Source organism: Thamnophis elegans, chromosome 1, assembly GCF_009769535.1.
Source record: "Thamnophis elegans isolate rThaEle1 chromosome 1, rThaEle1.pri, whole genome shotgun sequence".
Classification (NCBI taxonomy): domain Eukaryota; kingdom Metazoa; phylum Chordata; class Lepidosauria; order Squamata; family Colubridae; genus Thamnophis; species Thamnophis elegans.
Genome location: NC_045541.1, coordinates 98,527,177 through 98,553,157, shown reverse-complemented (window position 1 = coordinate 98,553,157; position 25,981 = coordinate 98,527,177). Strand labels below are relative to the sequence as shown.

Below are 25,981 nucleotides of genomic sequence, written 5' to 3'. Positions count from 1 at the left end.
TGGGCCGCTTTTTGCTCAATTTTGACCACCCAGCTCCCAGAGCACTCTACAAGCCTCCTAAACACTATTCATGCCCTTTTTTTGAAACACTGGACTCATTTTGGCGAAAAACAAGTCCTTTGGGGGAGGTCTGCAGAGTGCAAAACCTTTTTAAAAAATGTGCCTCTTCAAAATCTTTTCTTCTGATGCATCTTAAACTCTGAAAAATACGGTATATGTTATATCATATTTACAGGATAATATAGGACAATAGGATAATATGAATCCAATCCTACATTTTAGTGATTTTTCTGTTATATTTTCAAAAAAGACCATTCAAGCAATCATATAAGTTGCTGATACTAATTTCATTAACCCATAATTTCTCCAAAATGTCTATCCACTGTAGAACTTCAGAAGCAGCAAAATGTTTGGGTAAATATATAGAAAAGATGTTTAAATGGAATTAAAAACATGAGGATTAGTAAAAGTTGAGTGAATTCTCCTCTTTTTTCATAATATTCACAGAGTGGTTGTTGCCATGAAATCAGCTTAGTTGGTTTGAATCATCTGCACCAATCCAGCAAGGACACATGAGTTGATGTGGAAAAGTTGTAGCAGGCAATTGGATAGTGATTATAATACGTGTTTAATGGGGTGTGGTTAAAAGAAGGAAAGGTTTATTAAAAAAGGGATCGGGGCATTTTTTGTTGTTATTCTTTCTTTCTCTCAGCCAGATCAAACAGAGTTATTTCTTTATCTGAAGCTGAAGAATAAAAGCACAGGTAAGGAAAATTAACAGAATTCTAAGTGGTCTGCTTCATATTGAATTAATAAGTAATAGTAAAACGAACTGGGAAGCTGTTGCATTTATTGTTTTGTATGGTGGATCTGGCAGCAAGCTTTGGAACATTTGCTTATAAAAAAGAAATATTGGTAGAATATATTTCTCTTTTGAAATTAACATTATATAGGTTTTTGTGTTTACAAAGATCATCCTGAATTCCTCTTAATGCTTAACGATTTATTTTCTTTGTCTTGTATTCCTGGATGAAACATTTTTATAGTTTTATACAGGTAGTCCTTAATTTATGACCAAAATTGAGCCTCAAACTTTTGTTGTTAAGTGAAACATTTGTTAAATGAATTTTGCTCTATTCTAATTTTGCAATCCATTTTACTAATTTTGTCCTATTTTACTTTTCTTGCAACATTTGTTAAGTGAATCACTGCAGTTGTTAAGTTAGTCACACGGTTGTTAAAAGAATCTGGCTTCCCCATTGACTTTATTTGTAAGAAGGACACAAAAGATGATCATATGACCCCGGGACATTGCAACTGTCACAAATACATTTCAGTTACCAAGTATCTGAATGTTGATCGGATGCCCAAGGAGTTGCTGCAATGGTCATAAGTTTTACAAACGGTCATAAGTCCCTTTTTTCAGTGCCGTTGTAACTTTGAACGGTCACTAAAGGAACTATTGTAAGTTGAGGACTACCTGTATTGAAATGAATATTTTTAAAATATCTAAACATTAGCTTAGATAGTAACTGATTAAAAACACAGCTAATTTACTCCTTTGGAACAAAACGTGTCTGGTAGAAATCTAGTTAATATTAACTAAGAGTTTCTTTGCCTCCTGAAGCTCCACCCCTTTATATTTATTTCTAATAGACTTTTTAGAACTACTATTCTTTTTAGCCTTAATTGAATCAAAAATAGTCAATGAACAAGAAAAGTTTAATCAAAAGCTGACATTGTTTTCTCCTAGTTAGTTAGCTATGCCACATGAACCTTGCCTTATTTTTCTTAAAGTTAATTAAAAGCAGATTTAATTGTGAAAAGATAACCAAGTAGATTTTCATATTGCATATTGGACATAAAATTTCACACACAAAAAGGCTCTATTACACTCCAAAATTTTATCATATTCGTATTACCGTTTCTGCAGATTTCAATGTCATCTCATAAAGACAGCCAAATGTTTGAAGGAGGAAAAAGTCAAAATGCTCTAAATGGAAATGGAGCCTCTCATGGAAAATGGGGTAGAGCATGGTAAGAATATCTACAGTAGTAGTAAGTATAGCGGTGAAATACCTGTGCTTATAAAGAACTGTACAGGTTATTTCGTAAAAGAGGCAACTACTGCTGAATTTTATGGGGATTTTATTAATATTTAAAGGCAGGAGAGATGTCATAGAGTATTTAAATTTTTTTCTTTGAAATATATGTTGGTTTTCTGTTGCCACATCCAATAGTAGTTCATGAAACTGGCTTGTTTCAGCAAATACTGTAATTGTTAAGAACACATTACAATTGTGCAAATCATTATTTTGCTCAGAGTCACCCATTGACAAAACTGGGTTTTGAGGTTTGCTTTTTGGGTTAGAAGTAATAATCTCTATGTGTCTTTTTCAGGGAAGTTGATTGGTTTTCTTTGATAAGTGTCATCTTTCTACTCTCATGTGCCCCCATTATGGTCTACTATTTTATAATGTCATGTGATCAGTACCATTGCTCTTTGAGTGAGCCAGCCATCCAGTTACTTACGGGAAAAGTTCACCTCTTAGATATCTGGCGCAAGACACCATCTTTCTCTTGGAAAATTCTAATCATTTACTTTTGTTGGGTAATGTTCCAGGTATGTGTTTTGAAACTTCTCTCTTGGAATCCAGTTTGTTTTTAAAGTTACATTCTACAATTGTAGCCGTACATGTGAAAATGTGGGAATATAAGTTATTAACAATATTGTGTTTGGATGTTGTTGGGAATAATGTTAACAACTGATACATCTGATTTCTTTGAGGCATTTCTGTGTCTTGCTCTCTTTTATGTTTCTAGCAGTTCCAAAAGATTGTGACAGAAGATAATGAGAGACTTGCTGTCTTCCAGAAGTTATTAAACTTAGTTTGTAAAACCTATTGCCATTAATTAGGTTATGCCTTTAGACTATGGCATAGTCTAATCAGATATAGACAATCATTAGACTATGATTATTATTCCAATTATATTTGCAGGGCAATGGGTTCCTCATCCAGGGTTCGAGGGTAATTTGAAATTAACACAGAGTCACTTTCAGTCTTTAGTTGTTACTTCTATATCATTTCCATATGAATATCTGATCCTGGTATTAGCAGCTAAAAATTAAATGTTTCCCGTAATTTCAGTACAAAAAAAGATCAAAAATCAGATTTTATACCTTTGCATTATTAACCTCTCTTTAGTTCATGTCCCCAAATGAGTTATACTAAAATATTCACAATTCCAAATATATTACAGTTACATTTTTAAATGGCTACACTATTATGAGGGGTTGGGATATGAGTAAATGTCAGTCATGAAAAAAAATTATATGATGAATCCAGTGACGTGCGGTGAGGTTCATGGCCGGTGAGGCAAGCGGGCAAAAGCCACCCTATGTCTGCCAGAGCCAGCCGTCCCCGAAGCCCCTACGTGTCCCACTCTATGGTGCACCTTTCTGAAAGTTGCCCCCGAAGCCCCAACGCGTCCCGCTCTATGGCAGAAAGCCGCACTGGCACTTTAAAACCATTTAAAAACCATTTTAAAACCACTTTAAAACGTCTGCTCTATGGCCGGTTCGGTGGCATGGCTTTAAAGTGCCGGTGCGGCTTTCCGCCATAGAGCGGGATACGTCCTGCTGTATGGCTGGCACGGCGGCATGGCTTTAAAGTGCTGGCATAGTCTCGCTCTATGGTGAAAAGCCGCACTAGCACTTTAAAGCCATGCCGCCATGCCGGCCATACAGCGGGACGTGTCCCACTCTACGGCAGAAAGCCGCACCGGCATCGCTTTAAAAAATAAAAAATAAAGTGCCAGCCCGCGCGCCAGCAGAGGCAGGTAAAACACACACACACACACATAAATTAATTACAATAATACAAATTACAATTATTTACAAATTACAATAATTTTGAATTCCTCCCCCCTCCCTCCGACCCACATACCTTTTCCAGTTGTGTCACAGAGGATTTCAACTCTCCTCTTATCTGCCATGATGAAAATATAAAAAATGTAAAAAGAAAAAGGCAAGAGCTGCTGGTCAGGCTGGGCTAGCTGCTGCCAGAGTCCCCAATGGATGACTCTGCTTAATTATTTTTTAAAAGCCTCTAAAAAAAGTGCCCTCTGCAGGAGGAGGCAAGAGAACCACATGCCTCCTTTGCATAAGGAATTTTCCCCCTTTTAACCCTTGCTTAATTCTGCTCAAGTGATCATAAAGATAGACTAAAAGAAGCATGTGGTTCTCTCGCCTCCTCCTGCAGTTAAGCACTAAGCAGAGTCATCCACTACCTCAGCCTTTTTCTTTTTAATTTTTCTTTTCTTTTCATGATGACAGTGGTGAGGCCATGCCTCCCCTGACTGCACATCCCTGGATGAATCCATAATTTATCCTAAAAATGTACCATTGTGCAAGTTTTAATTCACTTGTAAAGATATGGACTTACATGTTCGTTTCGTTACAGGCATTTTTGTTTATGATTCCTGACTTTTGCCATAAATTTATTCCTGGATATCAAGGAGGATTACAAGAAGGTGCCATTTCACCTGCTGGTAGGACCATTTTTATTGTATCAAGTACCGTATTTTTCAGAGTATAAGACGCACCAGAGTATAAGATGCACAAAGGTTTTAAAGAGGATTTTTTTTTAAGTAGGTAGATGGATAGAGAGGGAGAGAAAGAGACAGAAGTACAGTAGGTAGGGAGAGAGAGTAGTTAGGTAGGTAGGTAGATAAAGGGATAGAGAGAGAGAAATAGAGAGAGATAGAGTGTTTCAGTAGGTAGATAGGTAGAGGGATAGAGAGAGAGAAATAGAAAGAGAGAGAAATACAGTAGATAGGTAGGGAGAGAGAGAATAGGTAGGTAGGTAGGTAGGTAGATACAGGGATGGATGGATGGATAGAGAGATGATAGATAGATAGATAGATAGATAGATAGATAGATAGATAGATAGATAGATAGATAGATACAGTATATAGGTAGGGAGAGAAAGAGTAGTTAAGTAGGTAGATAGATAAAGGGATAGAGAGACCGAGAGAGAAATAGAGAAATACAGTAGGTAGGTAGGGATAGGGGAGTGTGTGGCCCAGCAGGAACTGTTGGAGCTGCAAACAGACTCCGACAGCGAGGGGCCCTGTGAGTTGGCTCTGGAAGATGTGGAGGACTGGTTGTGAGGCACAGAGGCTCCGCGGGGTCACTGGAGGCCTTCCAGTAAGCTTTCGCAACCAATTTAAGACAGGTCCAGTGAATCCAAGGCCTAATTTCAGCTACCTTAACAACAAGGGGAGAAAAAACAACAACAGTATACGGCCCACACAATTTGGGGCCGAAGAGTTCCTTCTGCCAGTCCTTCACCCAGACTTCTTGTCCTGGGTGGAAGTTGTGGACTGGAGTTACAATTACATGAGAACGACAAGACAGAACATATTTTTACAATTGGTGGACTATGGCATTCAGGGCTTGCAACTGTTTGAGCTTCACCGTGTCTGCAACCTGTGGGGTGGGCAACACCTGTGGGCCAAGCAAATTAGGAACCCTCCCATACAACAATTCAAATGGCGAGATGCCCAACTCCTTGGTAGGAGCGCACCTCACTGCCAGCAATGCCATGCTGAGGGCATCCGGCCATTTGAGATGGATTTCCTGACAAATTTGGGCCAACTTATCCTTTATGGTGCAATTTGCCCTCTTGATCCTCCCACCTGAACTGGGCCTTGACATGGGTTATTAGCAGCACATACCTGACATTGAGAGCAAACAGCAGCTGCCAGGCTAGACAAATTGTTGATATAGACCTCCCTGAGCCAAGGCTTTTGGTTTTTTTTTAAAGCTGTTTTTCCTAAGTGGAAATGCTTATGCAGGGAGGAGACAGCGTCCCATGCCAACTGCTGGGGAACAAACACCCTTTTTTCTGGCAGAACCCACCATCCATCTAGTAGTTCCTCCCCTATTGCTTCAGCTTGTTGGGTTCCTGAGTGACTATACAATGGGGGTTGTTCTTCCTGGGCCGGGGTCCACAGAGTGAGGCATGTGGCTTGTAAAGAAGGGGGATCCAAAGCTGCTGCCCTGGCAACTTTGTTGTTTCCTCTTTCAGCTGTTGAAACCCCTTTTTGATGACCCCGGACATGCATAATGGCTACCTGCTTGGGGGCCCATACACTATCCAGCAGATGCATAATTTGGGGCCATATTCGATGTCCTTTCCTCCTGCTGCGATGAGGCCTCTTTCCTTATATAAAGCTCCATGGACTTGGACGGTTATGGACTTGGACGGTTAGGAAGGCATCTTTGGACTTTGTGTAAATGTTGACTCGTAGATCTCGTGCCAATTCCAGAGCCTTGTGAGGGCATGTAGTTCTGCCAAGTGGGCACTGATTTCTGGTAGTAGGGGCATGGCTTCCCACACATCATAGAGGGTGACCACAGCATAAGCTGCCTTTCGCACACACCCATGTAGAAAGCTGGTTCCATCTGTAAAAAGGGTTGCATCTGGATTGGAGAGGGGTTCATCCTTCAAGTCTGGGCGGCTGGCATAGGTCTCTTCAATGGTTTGTAAGCAATCATGGGTTGTTTCAGAATCTGGTTCAGGCAATAAGGTTGCTGGATTCAAAGCATAGACTGGACAAGCTTAATGAGGGGGTTATGTGTAATAAGCCCCTGGTATTTCAGCATTCGTGGATTGGTAAGCCACAAATGGCCTTTCTGGTCGAGGACAGCCCTGAGAGCATGGGGGTTGTAGATGTCTAATTGTTGTCCAAAGGTGAGTTTATTGGCTTCCTGAGTAAGTAGGGCAGTTCCTGCCACAGCCTTGAGACAGGCTGGCCACCTTTGGCCACCTGACTCAGCTGTTTGGACAAATATGCAACCGGGCGATACCATGTTCCCAACTTTTGGGTCAGTACCCCAAGGCCATATTCTGCTTAATGTCCACAAACAACTGGAAAGGCCTGTCAAGGTCAGGAAACTAGGAGCCTGAGTCACAGCATGCTTCAATTCCAAAAAGCTATTCTGTCCCTCTTCCTCCCACCTCAAGGGTTCCTTTTCATTCCCCTTGGTAGCTTCATAGAGTGGCTTTGCTAACAATGCGAAATTGAGAATCCAAATGCGGCAAAACCCAGCTGCTTCCCAAAAAGCCCCTTAATTCCTTCCTATTTCGTGGGGTTGGCAATTGGCAAATGGCCTCCTTCCTTTCATGGCCCAGAGTCCTTTGTCCCTGTTGGATGTCGTAACCCAAATATCTAACCTCCAACTAGACTAACTGGGCTTTGGTCCGAGAGGCCTTGTAGCCTTTCTCTTGTAGGAGGAGCAGTAGGGCTGCTGCATTGGCATGACAGGCTTCCTCTGTCTGGCCTGTGACCAACAAGTCAGCTACATCTTTCAAAATTTGGTCATGGAACTGCTCGAGGCCGGTTTTGTGGGTTGCTTGAGAGTCGGTGCTGTCACTGGTTGGCTGTGTAGTTGATTTGGATTCTGAAAGGTTCGTAGGCTGGTTGTAGGGAAATGTGTCTGTCAATGGAATTGCTTGTCAAGTGCCAGGCTTTGACAAATTTATAAGCGTAGTGAGTGGTAGCGTGGCTCATGATTTTTGTGTTGATCCAATTGAACTGGTGCTGTTTGGTGTCACTGTGGGTAGAGATTAAGGATTTGGGGTTGTGGTATTTGACTGCCAGATGGTATTCGTAGATCCTGGTTTTTAATTGATGTGATGTTTGCCCCACGTAGAATTGGCTGCAAAAGTTACCATTGATTTTGTAGATTACATTGTTTCTTTCATTCTTCTGTATTTTGTCTTTGGTTCTGGATAATTCCTGATGGAATGTGTCACATTTTGTTCATACACATAGATTCCTCAGATGGCTTTTCTGAAGACCTCTAACACCTTAAGATAATTAAATAGGAAATTTCCAAAGGTGATTAGAAGCATGATTAGTAAATATGTCCTTTAAAAGGCTCCACCGTGGTTAAAAACTGGATTATTAATCCCTTCATTTCCCAGTACCCAGACCCATAGGAGACTATTATCCTTTGGTTTCCCTGTGATGAGCGGCTGTCTGGAGCCCATGTGGATGATCTCCTGTACTCTCTTTGTTCAGAAAACTTCTAAAGAGTATTTAGTCACTGGTTCTTCAGCCTTTGCCTAAGTTGTTTTCAACTTGTCATGCCTTCATCTGAAGGCCTATTGTTTTCTATTTCTTACCTGCTAGTCATCCAAATTCTTTTAGAGTTAGACAGCCTCTGAATCATCATCATCATCATTATCTGTTTCCTTTCAGATGTAGTACTCAAATATGAGATTAACGGACTACAAGCCTGGCTCATCACACATGCCCTCTGGTTTGCAAATGTTTACTACTTTCAGTGGTTCTCACCCACCATCATTTTTGACAACTGGATTCCATTCTTGTGGTGTGCAAATATTCTGGGCTACGTGACATCCATATTTGTTTGGTTAAAAGCCTACTTTTTCCCTTCTAATTCAAAGGACTGGTATGTTGATATTACTTATATTACTATAAATATGATAATTTGATGAGCACTGAATGTTTCATTCTAATTAGTAACTTTAATTAATCCATTATTTCTCTGTCTTTCTTGATGTTGTACTTTTACTTGCTACTTAAGATCATAAATATCTAAGCATTTAATTTCAATTCCTAAAGTCTAATAATGTTGGAAAATCATTTTATGTTCAACTTATCATATAGATTATGTCTGTCTTGAGCACTGAGGTCTTCTAATTGTGGAGTTCTAAAAGGGTAACTATGCTTTTATATCAGAAGTGTCCCCTTCAAGTGCCTTGAAAGAAACAGTAATTCAGTCACTCTTCAAGAAGATATGCCTGGAACTAGTGTCCTGTTTCCAGTATCCTCTTTTTGAGTAAGATCCTGGAGAAGGTGGTGACTTTTCAGCTTCATGCACTTTTTAATTTTATTTTAATGGAACAAAAACACACACAAAAAATTATCTTTCACTACATCTTGTAGAAAACATGTCGATTGGTTACAGATAACCTTTGTGCATTTCTTCCACAGTCATTACTTATAGTTCATATTCGATTATACACTTTTAGTCAAAAATCTTTATATATCTTACTATCAATGTACCACAATTCTCATTTAACTATAATTATTTGAACATGCTTTTACCTCAAATCATTGATACTTAAAGACACAACCACATAATAGCACTCATTAGCTATTTCAAAAAAGTCCTCCAATAACATTATACCTTTATAACATCTTTTAAGTAAAAGTCAATAGATAACATTTTAAAGCCTTCCCCCCTTTTTTTTCCAACTCACTAACATTTATATCTAAGTTACTTTAGTCAATACCATAGCATGTAGATATTGTTAAACAATGACCATTAACATTTCCTTGTTGTTATTATAATTGGCTAAAAATTATTTACTATTTATGCCCCATCTCCTCTCATCAGGGCACCCCTCAAAAAAAAAAACCTTACCCCTTTATAACAAGATCTAAATGAAAATTTGTTATAGGTCTTTTTCCTGAATCACAATTTACAATTTATATCCAAATTTCTTTTACTAAATTGTCAATACATGTATATATCATTACACTGTATCCATTATCATTTCATTATTATTTATGGTTAATTAATTGTTAGCGAGTAAACATTTAATAACAATCTAAAACAATCTAGGAGTTACAAGGTTCCTACTTATTAATCACCAATAATAAAAAAAACTATTTTTTTATTATCAACTTTCATTGTCAACCTGTATCTTTCCAGTAACAAAACAGTCTTATCTCTCTTGCCAATTGTGGAGTCAGTCTTCTTTTTGTCTCCTTTATAAGGTTTTTATAGACTTCTCTCCACACTTTGTTGCTTGAAGGGTCTCTCAGATAATGTCCTTGCCAACTACTACTACTTGCTACTAAAGTTAACTTGTCTTTGTTTGCCAATCTTGCTTCTGAAAAAAATTCTCTTCTTATGTCTATCGTCTATTTTTTTTCTCTTCTCTTCTAGTCTTCCAGACCTCTCTTAGCTTTATTGACTTAAACACAAATTCTTTTATGCTCTTCAAAGGGGAAGGGTTCTGTCCCCCCTTCCTTCCTTCCTTCCTTCCTTCCTTCCTTCCTTTCCTTCCTTCCTTCCTTCCTTCCTTCCTTCCTTCCTTCCTTCTTTCTTTCTTTCTTTCTTTCTTTCTCTGCCAAAATAGTTCTGAGAGACACCTGTGAAAACAGTTAGTGCCCTTGGTCTTTTATCAGTTTCTGTAAACAAGTTGCAAACCCTTGAGCTGCAAAGTTAGTGAAGTCAAATAGATACGTTGTTTCAAAAAAAACCTCCAACTGGCAGTTAATTTTCACCTTCTGTAGGAAACAAAGTTCTTTAGATTACTTTTAGTGTGATTTAATAACAAGTAATAGGAAGAATTGTTAAAATAAAAAGGAAGATTTTAATACAGAAGTCAAAAAATAAAGCAACAGGAAGCAGAAGAAAAAAAATCAATCCGTTCACTTTAAGCGGAGAAATGGAGAATGTGAAGAGCATTTCAATCCACAAAAAATAGTTACAATGACAAAGGAAAAAAAACTTTCCACAGTGATCCCATTAGGATTATTTTCGCCGCCCAGTTCTTTTGTTTAAGGATCAGTTTGGCTTTAAGGAAACATTTCTTTGGGCATTCTTAGCAAAATAGAAAAAATATCTCACCAGATGGACTCACTTTCTCTTTTCACTTTCTTCCTTCCGGAACATTCTGACTTCATCAGCATAGAAGCTGCCTGTTCACCACAGGGTTGAAGCACTTTCCTTGGGTCCAATAGGGATTTTGCAATTTCCCTGAGACCAGCAAGACTGTCTTCTTGATCACCATCTCTATGGGACAGTTTAGGTCTCAATGGCAAAAGTCTCAACGGCCATCTCAGAGTATTGAGACCGCATGTTGTAACATCGCGACGTGGCTCCTCCTTCTCCAGCTTCATGCATTCTTGAAGGATATGAGTTATGTGCACCCATTCCACTTTGATACTATTCTGGTTTTGGCATTGAGACTTATTTGTTCTCACAGATGATGTGCTCTGTGAGCAAGAATGGAGAAGTGCAATTCTGTTGATACAAATCTTGGATATCTTAGCAACTTTTAAACCATATTATTCTGAATGAATTATCTAGACCAGAATGTTCTTCTTAAGTAGATTTTTTCTATTTCTTATATCTGTGTTCAGTCTTGCAGGCTGTGGAGTTCCTTCTGTCATCTTCGTTATTTAGCATCTATATAAAACTGCTAACTTGGTCATTAATGGATTAGAGTTCGGTGTTATTAGTATACTGATTGCAGCCAACTATATTCCTTCATTATTAAAATCAGATAAGACTGCAGATATTAAAATAGATGCTATAATAGCCTGGATGACATTCTTTATCTTGAAGTGAAATCCTGGCAAAGTAGAGACTTTACGACACCTTGTGAAACCAGAAATTAAGTACCGTATTTTCACGACTATAAGCCGCACTGAAAATCCTAAAATTTGATTAAAAACCGGCAGTGCGGCTTATAACCCGGTGCGCTTTATATATGGAAAAAGATCGAAAATATCTCCCTCCCGATTTGACGCTCAAACTTGAAGCACGAGGACGGCTGGGCTGAGCGCCCATTTCCGAGCCCCCCCCCCGCTTGGTAGGAAGTCCAGATCGAAAGCCAAGCCTGCAGCTGGCTGGCTGGCTGGCCGGACTACCAGCCCCAGCAGCAGCCCCCGGCCAGTTGGGGTAGAGGAATACAAGCCCCATTACCCCCAGCCCAGGCTTTCCCTCCACCCCTGCATTGACGCGTCGTTCAACCGACCCATTTTCCCCCCGGGTTTTATTTGCCAGCGGAGCCCACCCACCAGACAGACCCTCGCCCCGTTTTCTCCCCCCATCCCACCCAATCCGGGTTAGAGACGTCGTGCGAACGTGTCTCTCGGGACGCCCCCCCCCTCCAATTCGGGTTCAAAGCATCGCGCGGATGCAGGAAGCCTCCTGCTTTCTCTATTCTTCCTCTTTCTCCCTCCATCTTTCTCTTTCTCTCTTTTCCTCTCTGCCGTCTTTCCCGGACCGGGTCTGCTGGTGGGGGGGAGGGCTGGGAGGGGCTGATGGATCCGGTGGTACCTGCCTGAAAAGAGATAGAAGGGGGGGACGCAAGCTTGGAAGCCACCAGACCTTAGTTGATTAGGAGCAGCAGGATTCCCCCCCGTCGCGCCCCCCCACCTCTGTATTGCAGAAGGGACAAACGGTGCCCCCCCTTATTATTTTTTTACCAAGCTCTCAGGGTGGAGCGGCGAACGAGGCAGCCCGTAAGAGCATTTTCGGAGCCAGAAATCCGGTTGCTGTGCCAGCCGACATTGGCCGTGGTCTCTCTCTCTCTCTCCCCCCCCCCTCAAGCTTCTACGCCCCGCCGCTTGATCATTCTTGCTTTGTAAGCAAAACGGTGTGGGGGGGAGCAGAACGAAAGGAGAGCCGGAGAGAGAGGATGGGGGGGAGAGAAAGAAAGAGAGAGAGAGAAGAGAAGAGATCAGCTCCTTTATAAAGACTGGATTGCCTTCCGCGCGGACGACGCTGTGCTCCAGGGGGCTGTTGCTCACTTTCTGCCAGCTCTCCTGGATCAGCTTCTGATACGCGCTGGAAAGTCCGTCACGCTCCATTTTTCTCCCAGAGCTAAGTGCCAAAGGGGAGCAGAAGCGCCATTTCGGGAGAAAGCTCCGCTCCCCGCTCAAAGGCTTGGGCTGCCCCCGGAGGAACAGGTGGCCCGGATCCGGATCCCCGAGCAAATAATAAATAAATCCACACGCGGGGCTCGACGGAGCTTTGAAAGCCGCTTTCTCGCCCAGAGCTTCCCTTCACATCTCTGGAACGGCTTGGCTCCTTTCTTTTTTTTTTTAGGGCGCCCCTCCGTTGGGAGGAGGAGGAGGAAAGGCTCCAACTCTGCCCAGAGAAGGAGCCCGAGCGCTCCGGGGAAACGTGGCAAGCCAGCCCTTCAAAGTCATGCCAGCACTTTAGCGTGAATGTTGCAAAAAAAAACGTGCGGCTTATAACCCGGTGCGCTTTATATATGAAAAAAGTTTGAAAAATTAACGTTAACTGATACTGTGGCTTATAACCCGGTGCGGCTTATGGTCGTGAAAATACGGTAGGTTCTCCACCCTGGGAAGAGTTGTGCTGCTCCTGAAAGAGCAGGTGTACACCCATATTATATACTTGGATTCATCTTTATCGCTATCAGCACAATGCATTTAGCAAGCTATATCTACCTAATCCTGAAAACTGCAACCTTTCTGGATAGGGATAGGGTGACCTCATCTTCTGATAACATCCCATTTGGATTACCATCAAATTATTAGCAGGTCTACTTTTGAAGATTCAGAAATTACAGTCAAGGGCCATGCCTTGGAATATTCTTTAGAGACAATGTAATACTGGTTCTGAAAGAATAGCTCTGGTTACCTACACTTGTATCACTAAAGTTCAGTAAAATAGCAATAGCAATAGCAATAGCAGTTAGACTTATATGCCGCTTCATAGGGCTTTCAGCCCTCTCTAAGCGGTTTACAGGGTCAGCATATCGCCCCCACAGTCTGGGTCCTCATTTCACCCACCTCGGAAGGATGGAAGGCTGAGTCAACCTTGACCCGATGAGATTAGAACCGCTGAACTACAGATAACAGTCAGCTGAAGTGGCCTGCAGTACTGCACCCTAATCACTGCGCCACCTCGGCTCAATACTTTAGGAGTTTTTCTCAGTGTCTATCTTTCCTGCTGTTAAATTCTCTAAAGTCTTCATAGATAGTCCTCAACTTACAATCATCATGGAACCTGCCCATAACAGTCAGAAACCATGATCATCGTATAGTGGATCACCCATGTAACTGATCTAATTTTATAACATTTTTTGCAGTTGTCATTAAGCAAGTGCCACAGTCATAAAATGACTGCTGCGCTCGCTAAGCAAATCTGTTCACTATGCGGCATTTTTGCCAAAAACTGGAAATAACACCAGGTTTTAGCAAAACAAACTCTGGTCATATGACCGCAGGATACTATAAACATCCATAAATGCAGGCCGCTTGCCAAGCACATGAAATGTGGTCATGTGACCAGGGGACCAACAATTGGAACTTTGAAGTTGATGTTATGTACTTGGGGGGGGGGGAGGGAGGCTTTGCCATATTTTGAATGGTCACTTGTAAATCAAAGGTGTATTTACCCTGGAACCAGGTCAATACTGATATTATCCAACTTTGGGGGAGTCAGTTGAAGATTCTTTTAGTAATGAATGTCAGCTCTCATCTGGAAGTTATTAATGCTAATACTACTTTTATTTTAAGGTTACAGTAACAGAACCTTACAAGTCTGAATATGCTACCCCTCCCTGTTTTTATCCTGAAAAGAACTAGGGAAATTCAAATCTAAGATGTTTTCTCAAATTATATTTCTGCCGCAGACTCAGGTTTTTTTTATGACCTTTGTATTGATCTCTTCTTTCTCAAGAGTTACTCCTTCTTCCCATTACACAGATCAGGTCATAAATATTTGAAATGAAAATAAATAACATTGTAATCAATGTCAATTATTTGCAACAGACTAATCAGTAATGTCCATTTTGTTTATGAGTGTTCTTGCAATTTCATTTGTTTTTCAGATGGATGTATAGTAAACTTTTATTTATACTCTTAATATTCTATTTTTAGCAAATTCACTGGCAATTTCTTCTATGACTTCATGATGGGAATTGAATTTAATCCACGCTTGGGAAAGTGGTTTGATTTCAAATTGTTTTTTAATGGCCGACCTGGAATTGTAGGATGGACTTTGATTAATTTATCTTATGCTGCAAAACAACAGGAATTATATGGACAAGTCACTAATTCTATGCTACTTCTCAATGTCCTACAGGTAAACATTAACACATGGATTAAAATTAAATGCTGTGAACAACAATTTCCTCCTATTCATTTCCTCAGGGGTGTGTGTGTGTGTATACACATACAAAAAAACAGACGTGTATTATATGCGCACACCTCTGGCTGCAATTTCATCATGACTATAGTTCCACAAAATTCTTCCTTATGTCAGTACCACCATTTACAAGCTATTCTTCACAAAATAATGACCAAAAATTATTGGAGTTGTGAAATAGTTCAATATGCTGTTGATTTCAACCTCAAAATCTCATAGGTTCTCATATAGCAAAATTTCATGCCAGAGTTCACAAAACAATATTCTTGCATAAGAATTCAGATTGAGATAAATAACATCTGTTTTTTGGAATGATTTTGAAAACATTAAAAATCTCTGATTTATAGCTTATTGTATTGGAAGGTTGTGTTCGGAATGTTTCTGTATTGTGACAGTGTAGTAATAATTAGGCACTAACATACAATAAAATTAAAGAGAACATTGTTTATGGAGATTCTCAATCATCCAGGTCACGGTTGTCCCAAAAGTGCTTTTTCCAAAGGCAGCTGGATTTTCTTGGTTTTTATTTGAAAACATTTTGCTTCTCATCCAAGAAGCTTCTTCAGTTCTAAGTGAGGAGAATATTCTTTGCGGTCATTTGGTCATTAGCACTCTCATGGTTGGTTGTTAGCTCTCCAAGAGTAGTTGAAGCCACTTAGGAATTTATCTATATCTCAAGAGTCACTTGAATCAGAGTGTAAATGGTATTTACATTTTGATTCTCACTACACACCTGACCACAAAATAATCAGAATCCTACACCATTGGGCTGAAGCAGGGATTGGTTGCTCCCAGTTTGCACTGGTACAGCAGAAGGTGTTTGTAAAATTTACCGTACCTTTTAGAACCCCTTCGTCCAAACTGCAACTGAGGAGTCTGGAAGCCTAAGAACAATCTGGAAATGTCTTCAACCAGAAAACCAATAATACAAGTAAGTACTTGAGTGTATTTCTTTAATTGTGTTGTTCTTATGTAAGATGTAAGTACATGCAATTAAGTCTTCCTTTCTGTGTCTCCTCTTTGTGCAGGTTATTGGAATAAGGTGGTGAGGTGGTGGTGCAGAAGACCGGCAAGGAAGTCATCTTTCCTCTGTAAGTAGCAGTTTTATTGCTTTGTGTGCTGGTTTCATCCTTAATGTAGTGCATGCAATTAAAGTCTTCCTTTCTGTGTCTCTTCTTTGTGCAGGCCATTTGTTGGAGCAAGTGTGATGTAAAAGACTAGCAAGGACAGTCATCCTTCCTCTGTAAGTAGCTGTCTTTATTGTTTTATGTACTTATTTTAATCTTATTTAAGTAGTAAGTGCACAAAGTAATAAATTTCCTTTTTTATATCTTCTTTTTGTAGATCATTCATGGGCACAAAAAATTCAGTGACATTGTCTTGGCCACTCCCACCCGGTCACATGACAGCCAAGCCACTCCCACCCGGTCATATGACTGCCAAGCCACTCCCACCCAGTCACATGGGTGGCAAGCCACTCCCTCCCGGTCACATGGGTGGCAAGCCATTCCCACAAAGCAGACCACACCTACAAAAGAGGTTCTAAAAAAAATTTAAACCCACCACTGGGCTGAAGGTATGCCTATCAGCAATGAGGGAAAAGAGAAGGAACAAAAACATATCAAGGAAGCCCTCAGAACTTACGACTATCCTAATGGAGCTACAAATGAAAACCACAAAAAGATCCAGCAGGCGCTCCTTCATAATAGACAAGGGAGAGAACAGCAAGCAGAGCAGCATTGTCATTCCATATATTGCAGGAATATCTGAAAAACTCAGGAGGATTTTCAACCAACATAACATACATAAATACATTAAGGTTGAAGCTTGTCCACCCCAGGGATAAAATTCCCAGACTGACCAATGAGGTATATAGCAATAGCACTTAGACTTATATACTGCTTTACAGTGCTTTACAGTAATCTCTAAGCATTTTACCGAGTCAGTATATTGCCCCGAACAATCTAGGTCCTCATTTACTGACCTTGGAAGGATGGAAGCTGAGTCAACCTTGATCCGGTAAGAATCAAACTGCCGAACCATTGACAGTTGGTAGTCGGCAGAAGTAGCCTGTAGTACTGCATTCTAACCACTGCACCATCACGGCATTAACATGTAATTTGTGACAATCTTCTGATACAAATGATGCTTCTTTCATTTCAATCCTTTGATCTTGTAGAAGAGCCCAGTAGTAAACCATCTAATAATACTTTCCTGCAAAAGGTGGTTTCAAAACCATCTCAGAGTATATATAATATAGTATACTATAAAGTATATATTTCCACTATAAAAAGTGGAAAGAGGGGGACATAACCAAGGCAGAATATCAGCAAATAGCCCAAGCCTGTACAGATGAGTAAGGAAAGCTAAGCCTCACAATGAAGAAAGTCTGGCCACAAAAGTAAAAAAAATAACAAAAAAAGCTTCTTCCAACATGTTAAAAACAAGAAAAGGGTTAAGGAAACAATTGGTCCATTGCTGAGAGAAAGCGGCAAGAAGGTGACAAGCAACAGGGAGAAAGCAGAACTATTTAACTCATTTTTTGCATCCGTCTTTACACAAAGGGATAAAACAGTCCAACCTATCAAAAACAGCACCACAAAAATCAGGTTAGGAACACAAATTGAAATAGGGAAGAAAATGGTAAGTGAGCACCTGACTACCCTAGATGAGTTCAAATCACCAGGACCAAATGGATTACAACCCAGGGTTCTGAAGGAACTGGCAGATGAGATCTCAGAACCACTGAACTACATCTTTCAGAGATCCTGGAGGAACTACCAGAGGACTGGAAAAGAGCTGATGTGGTTCCCATCTTCAAAAAAATAAAAAAATAGATCCAGGAAATTACAGACTTATAAGCCTGAGCTCAATACAGGAAAGATTCTGGAAAAGATAATCAAGCAACAAATTAGCAAACACCTAGAAGTAAACAAAGCAATAGCCAAAAGCCAACATGGGTTTGTCAAAAACAGATCACGCCAGACTAATCTTATTGCATTCTTTGACAAAGTGACAAAATTAGAGGACCAGCGGAATGCCGTCGATGTAGTTTACTTGGACTTCAGTAAATAAGGTAGACCATAACCTACTACTAGATAAAGTAGAAGAATGTGGGTTGGATAGCATTACCACCATATGGATTTGTAACTGGCTGACCAAATGTGTAGTCCTCAATGGAACTGCATCTACATGGAGGGAAGTATGCAGTGGAGTACCACAAGGCTCTGTTTTGGGCCCAGTACTCTTCAACATCTTCATCAATGATTTGGATGAGGGAATAAATGGGAAACTCATCAAATTTGCAAATGACACAGAGCTAGCAGGAATAGCCAACACTCCAGAAGACAGGTTTAAGATACAGAAGGATCTTGACAAACCTGAACATTGGACACTATCTAATAAAATGAAATTCAATGGTGAAAAGAGTAAAGTTCTAAATTTAGTCAAGAAAACCAAAATGCACAGGTACATTATAGGTCAGTGATGGGCAACCTTTTTGGCGTGGTGTGTCAAAAATCGGCAAAAAATCGAGCATAACTCGCGTTGTGTGTCACTTCGACAAAAACATAATTTTGCGCAATTTATAGTTTAAACTACAAAAATGTATAATTGCAATATATAATTGTATTTAATAAACCAAAAACAAATTATTTAACATACCTGCTTAGTAACTTCTTTGTTCATCAGTCGATTTCGTATGTTGCCCTTGATATTATTGAACTTGTTTTGGGTGCCGTGAACCAGGGCTATGGTGTTGGCTGCTTCCAGCTCCACGTCCTCATCAACATGCCGCTCCAGCCCGCCCCTGCTATGAATATTCCTAGTGACGCGAGGGCGAAGAATATGAATATTCATAGCAGGGGCGGGCCGGAGCGGCATGTTGATGAGGACGTGGAGCTGGAAGCAGCCGACTCCACAGCCCTGGTTCACGGCACCCCAAACAAGTTGGCACTCCGCTGTTCCCTGCTGTGGTGCGGTCGTAACCTCCAGTCCCAGGAGTAGACTCTCTGTGCCGGCCTGACTGGAGAGAGGCGCGCACTGTTCCCGCGCTCCTCTCCTGCGGGTCCTCCCTCGCCGCGCTGATGACGTGTGTGCGCACGGCACGCACGCCTTACCAGCAGCCCCTGCGCTCAGAAAGGGGCGGTGGCGATACAGTAAGTGAGTGTGGGCGGGGGAGATCACACGTCCTGCCCCCCCCGTTCCTCCAGCACAGATTCTTTCATCCTCGGCGGCCGTGCAGGAGCTGAGGATGAATCGCATGAAATCCTGTGCGTGTCACCCCAAATGGTTACGCGTGTCAGCACTGACACTCCTGTCATAGGTTCGCCATCACTGTTATAGGTGGTACCTTGCTCAATAGTAGTAACTGTGAGAGGGATCTTGGAGTCCTAGTGGACAACCATTTAAATATGAGCCAACAGTGTGCAGTAGCTGCCAAAAAAGCCATGCAGTTCTAGGCTGCATAAATAGAGGGATAGAATCAAGATCACGTGAAGTGTTAATACCACTTTATAATGCCTTGGTAAGACCACACTTGGAATACTGCATTCAGTTTTGGTCGCCATGATGTAGAAAAGATATAGAGACTCTAGAAAGAGTGCCGAGATTGCCGAGTGCCGAGAGTGCCGAGAAGAGCAACAAAGATGATTTGGGGAATGGAGACTAAAACATACGAAAAACGGTTGCAGGAACTAGGTATGTCTAGTTTAATGAAAAGAAGGACTAGGGGAGACATGATAGCAGTGTTCCAAGACCTCCAAGGTCCCTTCCAACTCCGCTATTGTATTGTATTGTATTGTATTGTATTGTATATTAGGCTACATTCCTAAGCAGTTTTCTTAAAGGATTAACCATATGGAATCTAATGGAAATTGTTGTGATTAGAAATCATACTATTCTGCATGTGAAAGTTCAAGCTAGATATATATTTAATATGTTATAAAACAAATTGATTAAATTTGATTGACAGCTAATTGAGGAAGTACTTTATACACATCTCAGTTTTGAAACACTTTCATAGAAAATCCCCCCTCCCCCCCAAGAAACTCCAGTTGCCTTTTGGAAAAAGCATCTTTGGGATAAAGAGGCATTGGAGTATTATTTTTTTCAACTAAAGGGCTCTCTGAAAGTGGTGATAGAATCATTAATTTAGAATTTTAATCTTTAATCCTATGTATCCCAAAAACCATGACTTGCATTTTATATCTATATAAATTTGAGTTTCTCTCAAAGATAGCATTTTTTCACATGTCTAATTTTTTTATAAGATGTAATGATAATGTGTATATTTTTCAGGGTCTTTATGTTTTGGACTTTTTTTGGAATGAAACTTGGTATTTAAAAACAATGGATATTGCCCACGATCACTTTGGATGGTATCTGGCCTGGGGAGATTGTGTTTGGCTTCCCTATCTCTATACTCTGCAGGTATTTTATCTTATACATTTACCTTCAACTGTTTGTCTTCAACTGCATCTAGAAACAATAGAGTTTTCCCCGCTTTAAGAAAGCACCTTGGGTATCATGATGACAGCTCATGTTTAAGGATTTATTTATTTTGTTAGTGTTTGGAAGTACTGCTGGAGGGAGCAATCTGCCTTGCCACTATTATTTTGGAGGGGGGAAGGGTTAATGGGCAACTGTTAGGGTGATGGTTGCTAATATGTGGCAGTTGGAGGTTGGGTGTGAAGACATCTGGAAGGTGATATTTTGTGTGGTGGCTGGAGGCCAGTGGCTGATATCTTATATGCCAGAGTTGAAAAACTAGAACGCAGGCTTTCAGAGGCTTTCAGAGACCAACTAGAGCTGAGGGAAAATACAAAGGAAGAAGGATGCTGGATGAGATTGTGGTATAACTCAAACAGTCATGGAAAGCGGGGAATGCTGCAGAGATAATATTTGGAAGCTATTGTAGATGTTGGAAACTATTGTAGGAGGGCATAGAAGAATGGTTGAGAAGGAATTATGAGAAATTCAGACAAAGAAAGGCTCAAACAGGTCAAGGTGGCTTCAGTCTGGAGCATGGACTCTGATAGATGTAATCGTGAACAAAAGAAAGATACAAACTCAATTCAAGGTGCTGACTGTCACCTTTAAAGCCCTTCATGGCTTGGGACCAGGTTATCTGAGGGACTGTGGGTCATATCCACCCGACCCACAAGAGTGGGGAGACAAGGAATATTGCGGGTCCCATCTCCTAAAAGGGTAAATCTGACAGGACCCAGAAGAAGGGCCTTCTCTATGATGGCTCCCTTCATCTGAAACATCATCTCTCTGGAAATTATTTTGGATTGTTTAGCAGCAGTGATACCAAGGCCAGGGAAGGGAAGGAGAGTGACCAGAGGCCTTGCTCTGGCTGTGTACGGGGTTTTTGCTCTATCTGTCTGTTTATTATTGCAACTGTTCTTTTTTCCACCCATTAAAATGTTTAAACTGTCCAATAATCAAAGCTCTCTGGGCAGTTTACAATAAAACACACAAAAACATAACCTTAAAAACATGTATAATAATACCAAAATACAAAATAAAAACATCATATAAACTAAACGCCTGGTATTGAAAAGCCAGTTAAAATCCTGGGAAAATAAAATGGTCTTTACCTAACACTAAAAGGATGATATTGTGGATGCCCTCTCCCTTTTTAACTTCTATATCAACCCCCTGATTAATCTCTTACAGAACCCTGATCTGCATCCTCCTAACCTAGCACAATGCAAAATTCCAATTCTATATGCCGATGATGCCGCTATTATTTCACAAACTCCTGTAGGACGGAAGAGAGCAATTAGGGCAACACTTGGCTATTGCAGGCAAAACAAGCTGGTCCTTAACTTTTATAAATCAAAATTTTTAGTTTTTGCTAAAAGACCTAGCCAATACGCCTGGAAAATAGAAGGGCATAATTTGGAACAGGTTAGAACATTTAGATACCTTGGGATGGTTTTCCACTTGCAAGGGACATGGAAGGCACACCTGGATCATACATTGCAAGCAGCCAATAGGTCCTCATTTGCAATTAAACACTTCTTTTACACAAGCGGAGGGCAGTTAGTACCTGCTGCCTTAAAACTTTGAGGCCAAAACATTGGCAGAAATTCTGTATGGGGCACAAACAGGAATCCTCACAAAGAAAGACTTGCTAGAAACCATACAAACCAAATTCCTGTGAGCCATCTTAGCTGCACCCAAAGGAACTCCAAATGCCCAGTTAAGAATTGAGACAGGCATGCCTCAAATTCAGGTAAGAGCCTGGATGATGATGATCATTCATTGGCTTAAAATGCATTTCTTTCCAGAGGGACCATTCCCACTATTGTTGCTTGACAACTTCCCCTCCCCCTGGAAACAGGCAATAGATCAGAAGCTGGGCTCTTATGTGTTCTCACCAGTATTCTTAATGTCCCTAGGCTTTGATCAAGCAAAGCAAGTAGTAATGAATAGAATGAAGGACATGGAGTTCCAAGAAGAACTAAATAGGTTGCCTCTCCTCAGTAGGGACAGAATCAAACAGGGTGTGTGGGAATCAGCAAGATATCTAAATGATCTGATCTTCCCAAAACAAAGAATAGCTTTCTTCAGAGCCAGATTTAACATTCTTCCTTCAGCACTCCTCCAGAGCAGGTACAAGAGAACACCTATAGCAGAACGGGTATGAATATGTGGTGAAGGAGAAGTTGAAGATATCTCACATGTTTTATTGTACTGTGAGCTATACAGAGTCCATAGGTCTGCATATATTCTCCCCTTACTAGAGAGATTTCCAAGGAGGGCAGACAATTTTTATTTAGGCTTTCTCCTCTAGGACTCAAACCTGTCTACCATGCATGCAGTGGCAAAATTCTGTGTTGCTGCAATGTCCACAAGAAAAAGATTAGTTACAGAATTATAGCTGTTATCTTGTACCAATTATTTGGACATAACTTTAACAATTTTTGGACCATTGCATTTACTCCCATACTTATCAGCTTTTCACCTATGTAAACCAGGGAGTGACCCGAACAGTTTGAGAGCATATATGTTATTATCTATTTTTAATATCAGTACTTTTTAATATATTTTAATGTCTATTGCTGGTCTTTGACTGTAATAAAGATATACTACTACTGGATGCTACTTGAACCTTTTGGGGCAGAAATTCTATAAATGGAGTGCCACCACAGGAGGTGGGAACCCTCCCCTTAATAGAATCACATTTCATTTCCTTTGCTCAGAGATCCTGGAAAAGATATTCATTAGATGATAAAGCTTGGATGAGTACATAAGGTAGAAGGGTCTTTTAGAGTCCTGAGCCACATAAGGCCCTAAAACCACTTTGAATTACTCTGTGGATGAGGATAGATATTATGGAAGAAAGTCTATGTGATTGTTAAGAGTTGACACTGACACTATGGGACTTAATTAATCAAGAACCAAGATAATATAAAGTAAAGTAAAGAGTGCTGACTAAATATGACAATTTGTTTACCAATTGTTTTTCATCATTATTATTTTTACCTCAGGGATTGTATTTGGTCTACCATCCTGTCCAGCTTGCTACCAGTTATGCCCTTGGAATTCTTCTACTGAGTTTGATGAGCTACTGTATTTTCAGAATGTCCAATCATCAGAAAGATCTCTTCCGTCGCACTGATGGCAACTGTAAAATATGGGGGAAGAAAGCCAAATATATTGAATGTGCCTACACATCAATCAGTGGAACTAAACATTACAGTAAACTGTTGATTTCAGGATTCTGGGGTATGGCCCGCCATTTAAACTACACTGTGGACTTGATCGGCTCCCTGACATACTGCCTGTGTTGTGGTTTTAATCATATTCTTCCTTATTTCTACATAACTTTTATGCTCATTCTCCTGGTCCACCGCTGCTTTAGAGATGAACATCGCTGCTCCAATAAGTATGGCAAAGAGTGGAAAAAATATACTGATACAGTACCATACCGACTCATTCCGGGGATTTTCTAAATGCTTATTTTAGACTTAAAATATTTTGCAAAAACAAATACCTTTATCAGCAATATTTTGGTACATATGATGGTGTATGATTTACTTCATAATGTGTTAAAAATAACATTTAACATAAAATAAAATGTACATCATATAAACTTTTAAAGGTTATTTTCGTTGTTGTTTTTTAAAAAGTTTCGTTTTGTACTGATTTGTTTTGCTACCTCCCCGTCCCAAATCCAAAAAAACAGTGTAGTAATTTGTATTTCAGTTTTATTATTCTGGAAAAAGGGAAATTGTGATCTATAATTGACCACAAGTTTATTTATATTGCCATGTGATGATTCTCCAATTATTGTACTTGCACTGAAGATTCTGGAGTCTTCAGTACCCTCTAAATCCATACTTGATACCCTATTGTACTGCCAGAGGACTGGAAAAGAGCTGATGTGATTCCCATCTTTAAAAAAGGAAAAAAAAATAGATCCAGGAAACTATAGACTTATAAGACTGACCTCAATACCAAGAAAGATTCTGGAAAAGATAATCAAGCAACGAAGTAGCAAACACCTAGAAGCAAACAAAGTAATAGTCAACATGGGTTTGTCAGAAACAGATCATGCCAGACTAATCTTATTGCATTCTTTGATAATGTGACAAAATTAGTGGACCAGAGGAATGCCATCGATATAGTTTACTTGGACTTCAGTGAGGCATTTGATAAGGTAGACCATAACCTACTACTAGATAAAGTAGAAGAATGTGGGTTAGACAGCATTACCACCAGATGGATTTGTAACTGGCTGACCAACCACACTCAACATGTAGTCCTCAATGGAACTTCATGGAAGGAAGTATGCAGTAGAGTACCCCAAGGCTCTGTTTTAGGCCCAGTACTCTTCAACATCTTCATCAATGATTTGGATGAGGAAATAAATGGGGAACTCATCAAATTTGCAGATGACACCAAACAGGCAGGAATAGCCAACACTCCAGGAAACAGGCTAAAGATACAAAAGGATCTTGACAAACTTGAACATTGGGCACTATCTAATAAAATGAAATTCAATGGTGAAAAGAGTAAGGTTCTACATTTAAGCAACAAAAACAAAATGCACAGGTACAGTATAGGTGGTACCTTGCTCAACAGTAGTAACTGTGAAATGGATCTTGGAGTCCTAGTGGACAACCATTTAAATATCAGCCAGCAAAAGCCAACACAGTTCTAGGCTGCATAAACAAAGGGATAGAATCAAGATGACATGAAGTGTTAATACCACTTTACAATGTCTTGATAAGGCCGCACTTGGAATACTGCATTCAGTTTTAATCCCCAGGATGTAGAAAAGATGTGGAGACTCTAGAAAGAGTGCAGAGAAGAGCAACAAAGATGATTTGGGGAATGGAGACTAAAACATATGAAGAACATATGCAGGAACTGGGTATGTCTAGTTTAATGAAAAGAAGGACTAGGGGCAACATGATAGCAGTGTTCCAGTTTCTCAGGGATTGCCACAAAGTAGAGGGAGTCAAACTATTTTCCAAGGCACCTGAGGGTAGAGCAAGAAGCAATGGGTGGAAACAGATGCGCTTCAAGGTGCTAGTCATTACTTTTAAAGCCCTACATGGTATTGGACCTGGGTACTTGAGAGACCGCCTTCTGCCAATTACCTCCTCACGACCGATTGGATCCCACAGATTAGGTCTCTTCTGGATTCCATCAACTAGCCAGTGTCGATTGTCGACCCCCCGGGGGAGGGCCTTCTCTGTGGCTGCTCTGGCCCTCTGGAACGATCTCCCTGTGGAGATTCGGACCCTCATCCCCTTCAGGCTTTCCGCAAAGCCGTTAAAACCTGGCTGTTCCGGCAGGCCTGGGGCTGATGAGTTTCCAGCCCCACTCGAATTGTTGCGGCTGTTGATGAGTTTTTAAGCTGTTTGTATTTGTCTGTCTTTTCATTTTTTGTATTTCCCCTTTCCCCTATTTAGTTTGTTAGCTGCCCTGAGTCCCCTCGGGGAATTGGGCGGCATACAAGTTCAATAAAAATAAACTAAACTAAACTAATCAAGGAGAGAA

At 40.4% G+C, this 25,981-nt stretch overlaps 1 protein-coding gene across 1 annotated transcript; it reads left to right on the top strand.

Annotated features, from left to right (window-relative positions):
• Positions 1-663: 663 nt before the first annotated feature.
• Positions 664-24,073, top strand: LOC116517594 (7-dehydrocholesterol reductase-like). Its single transcript, XM_032230643.1, has 8 exons — positions 664-764; positions 1,934-2,037; positions 2,401-2,623; positions 4,464-4,551; positions 8,272-8,485; positions 14,692-14,896; positions 20,258-20,389; positions 23,461-24,073. The coding sequence occupies exons 2-8, from the start codon at positions 1,940-1,942 to the stop codon at positions 23,923-23,925; spliced, it is 1,425 nt and encodes a 474-aa protein (XP_032086534.1). The 5' UTR covers positions 664-764; positions 1,934-1,939; the 3' UTR covers positions 23,926-24,073.
• The last annotated feature ends 1,908 nt before the right edge of the window (positions 24,074-25,981 follow it).

Excerpts from the sequence above, each read along its gene's own strand:
- LOC116517594 (XM_032230643.1), top strand. The coding sequence starts at position 1,940 with ATGTCATCTCATAAAGACAGCCAAATGTTTGAAGGAGGAAAAAGTCAA. Across the intron at positions 2,624-4,463 it reads TTTGTTGGGTAATGTTCCAG|GCATTTTTGTTTATGATTCC; the intron begins GTATGTGTTTTG and ends GTTTCGTTACAG. Across the intron at positions 4,552-8,271 it reads AGGTGCCATTTCACCTGCTG|ATGTAGTACTCAAATATGAG; the intron begins GTAGGACCATTT and ends GTTTCCTTTCAG.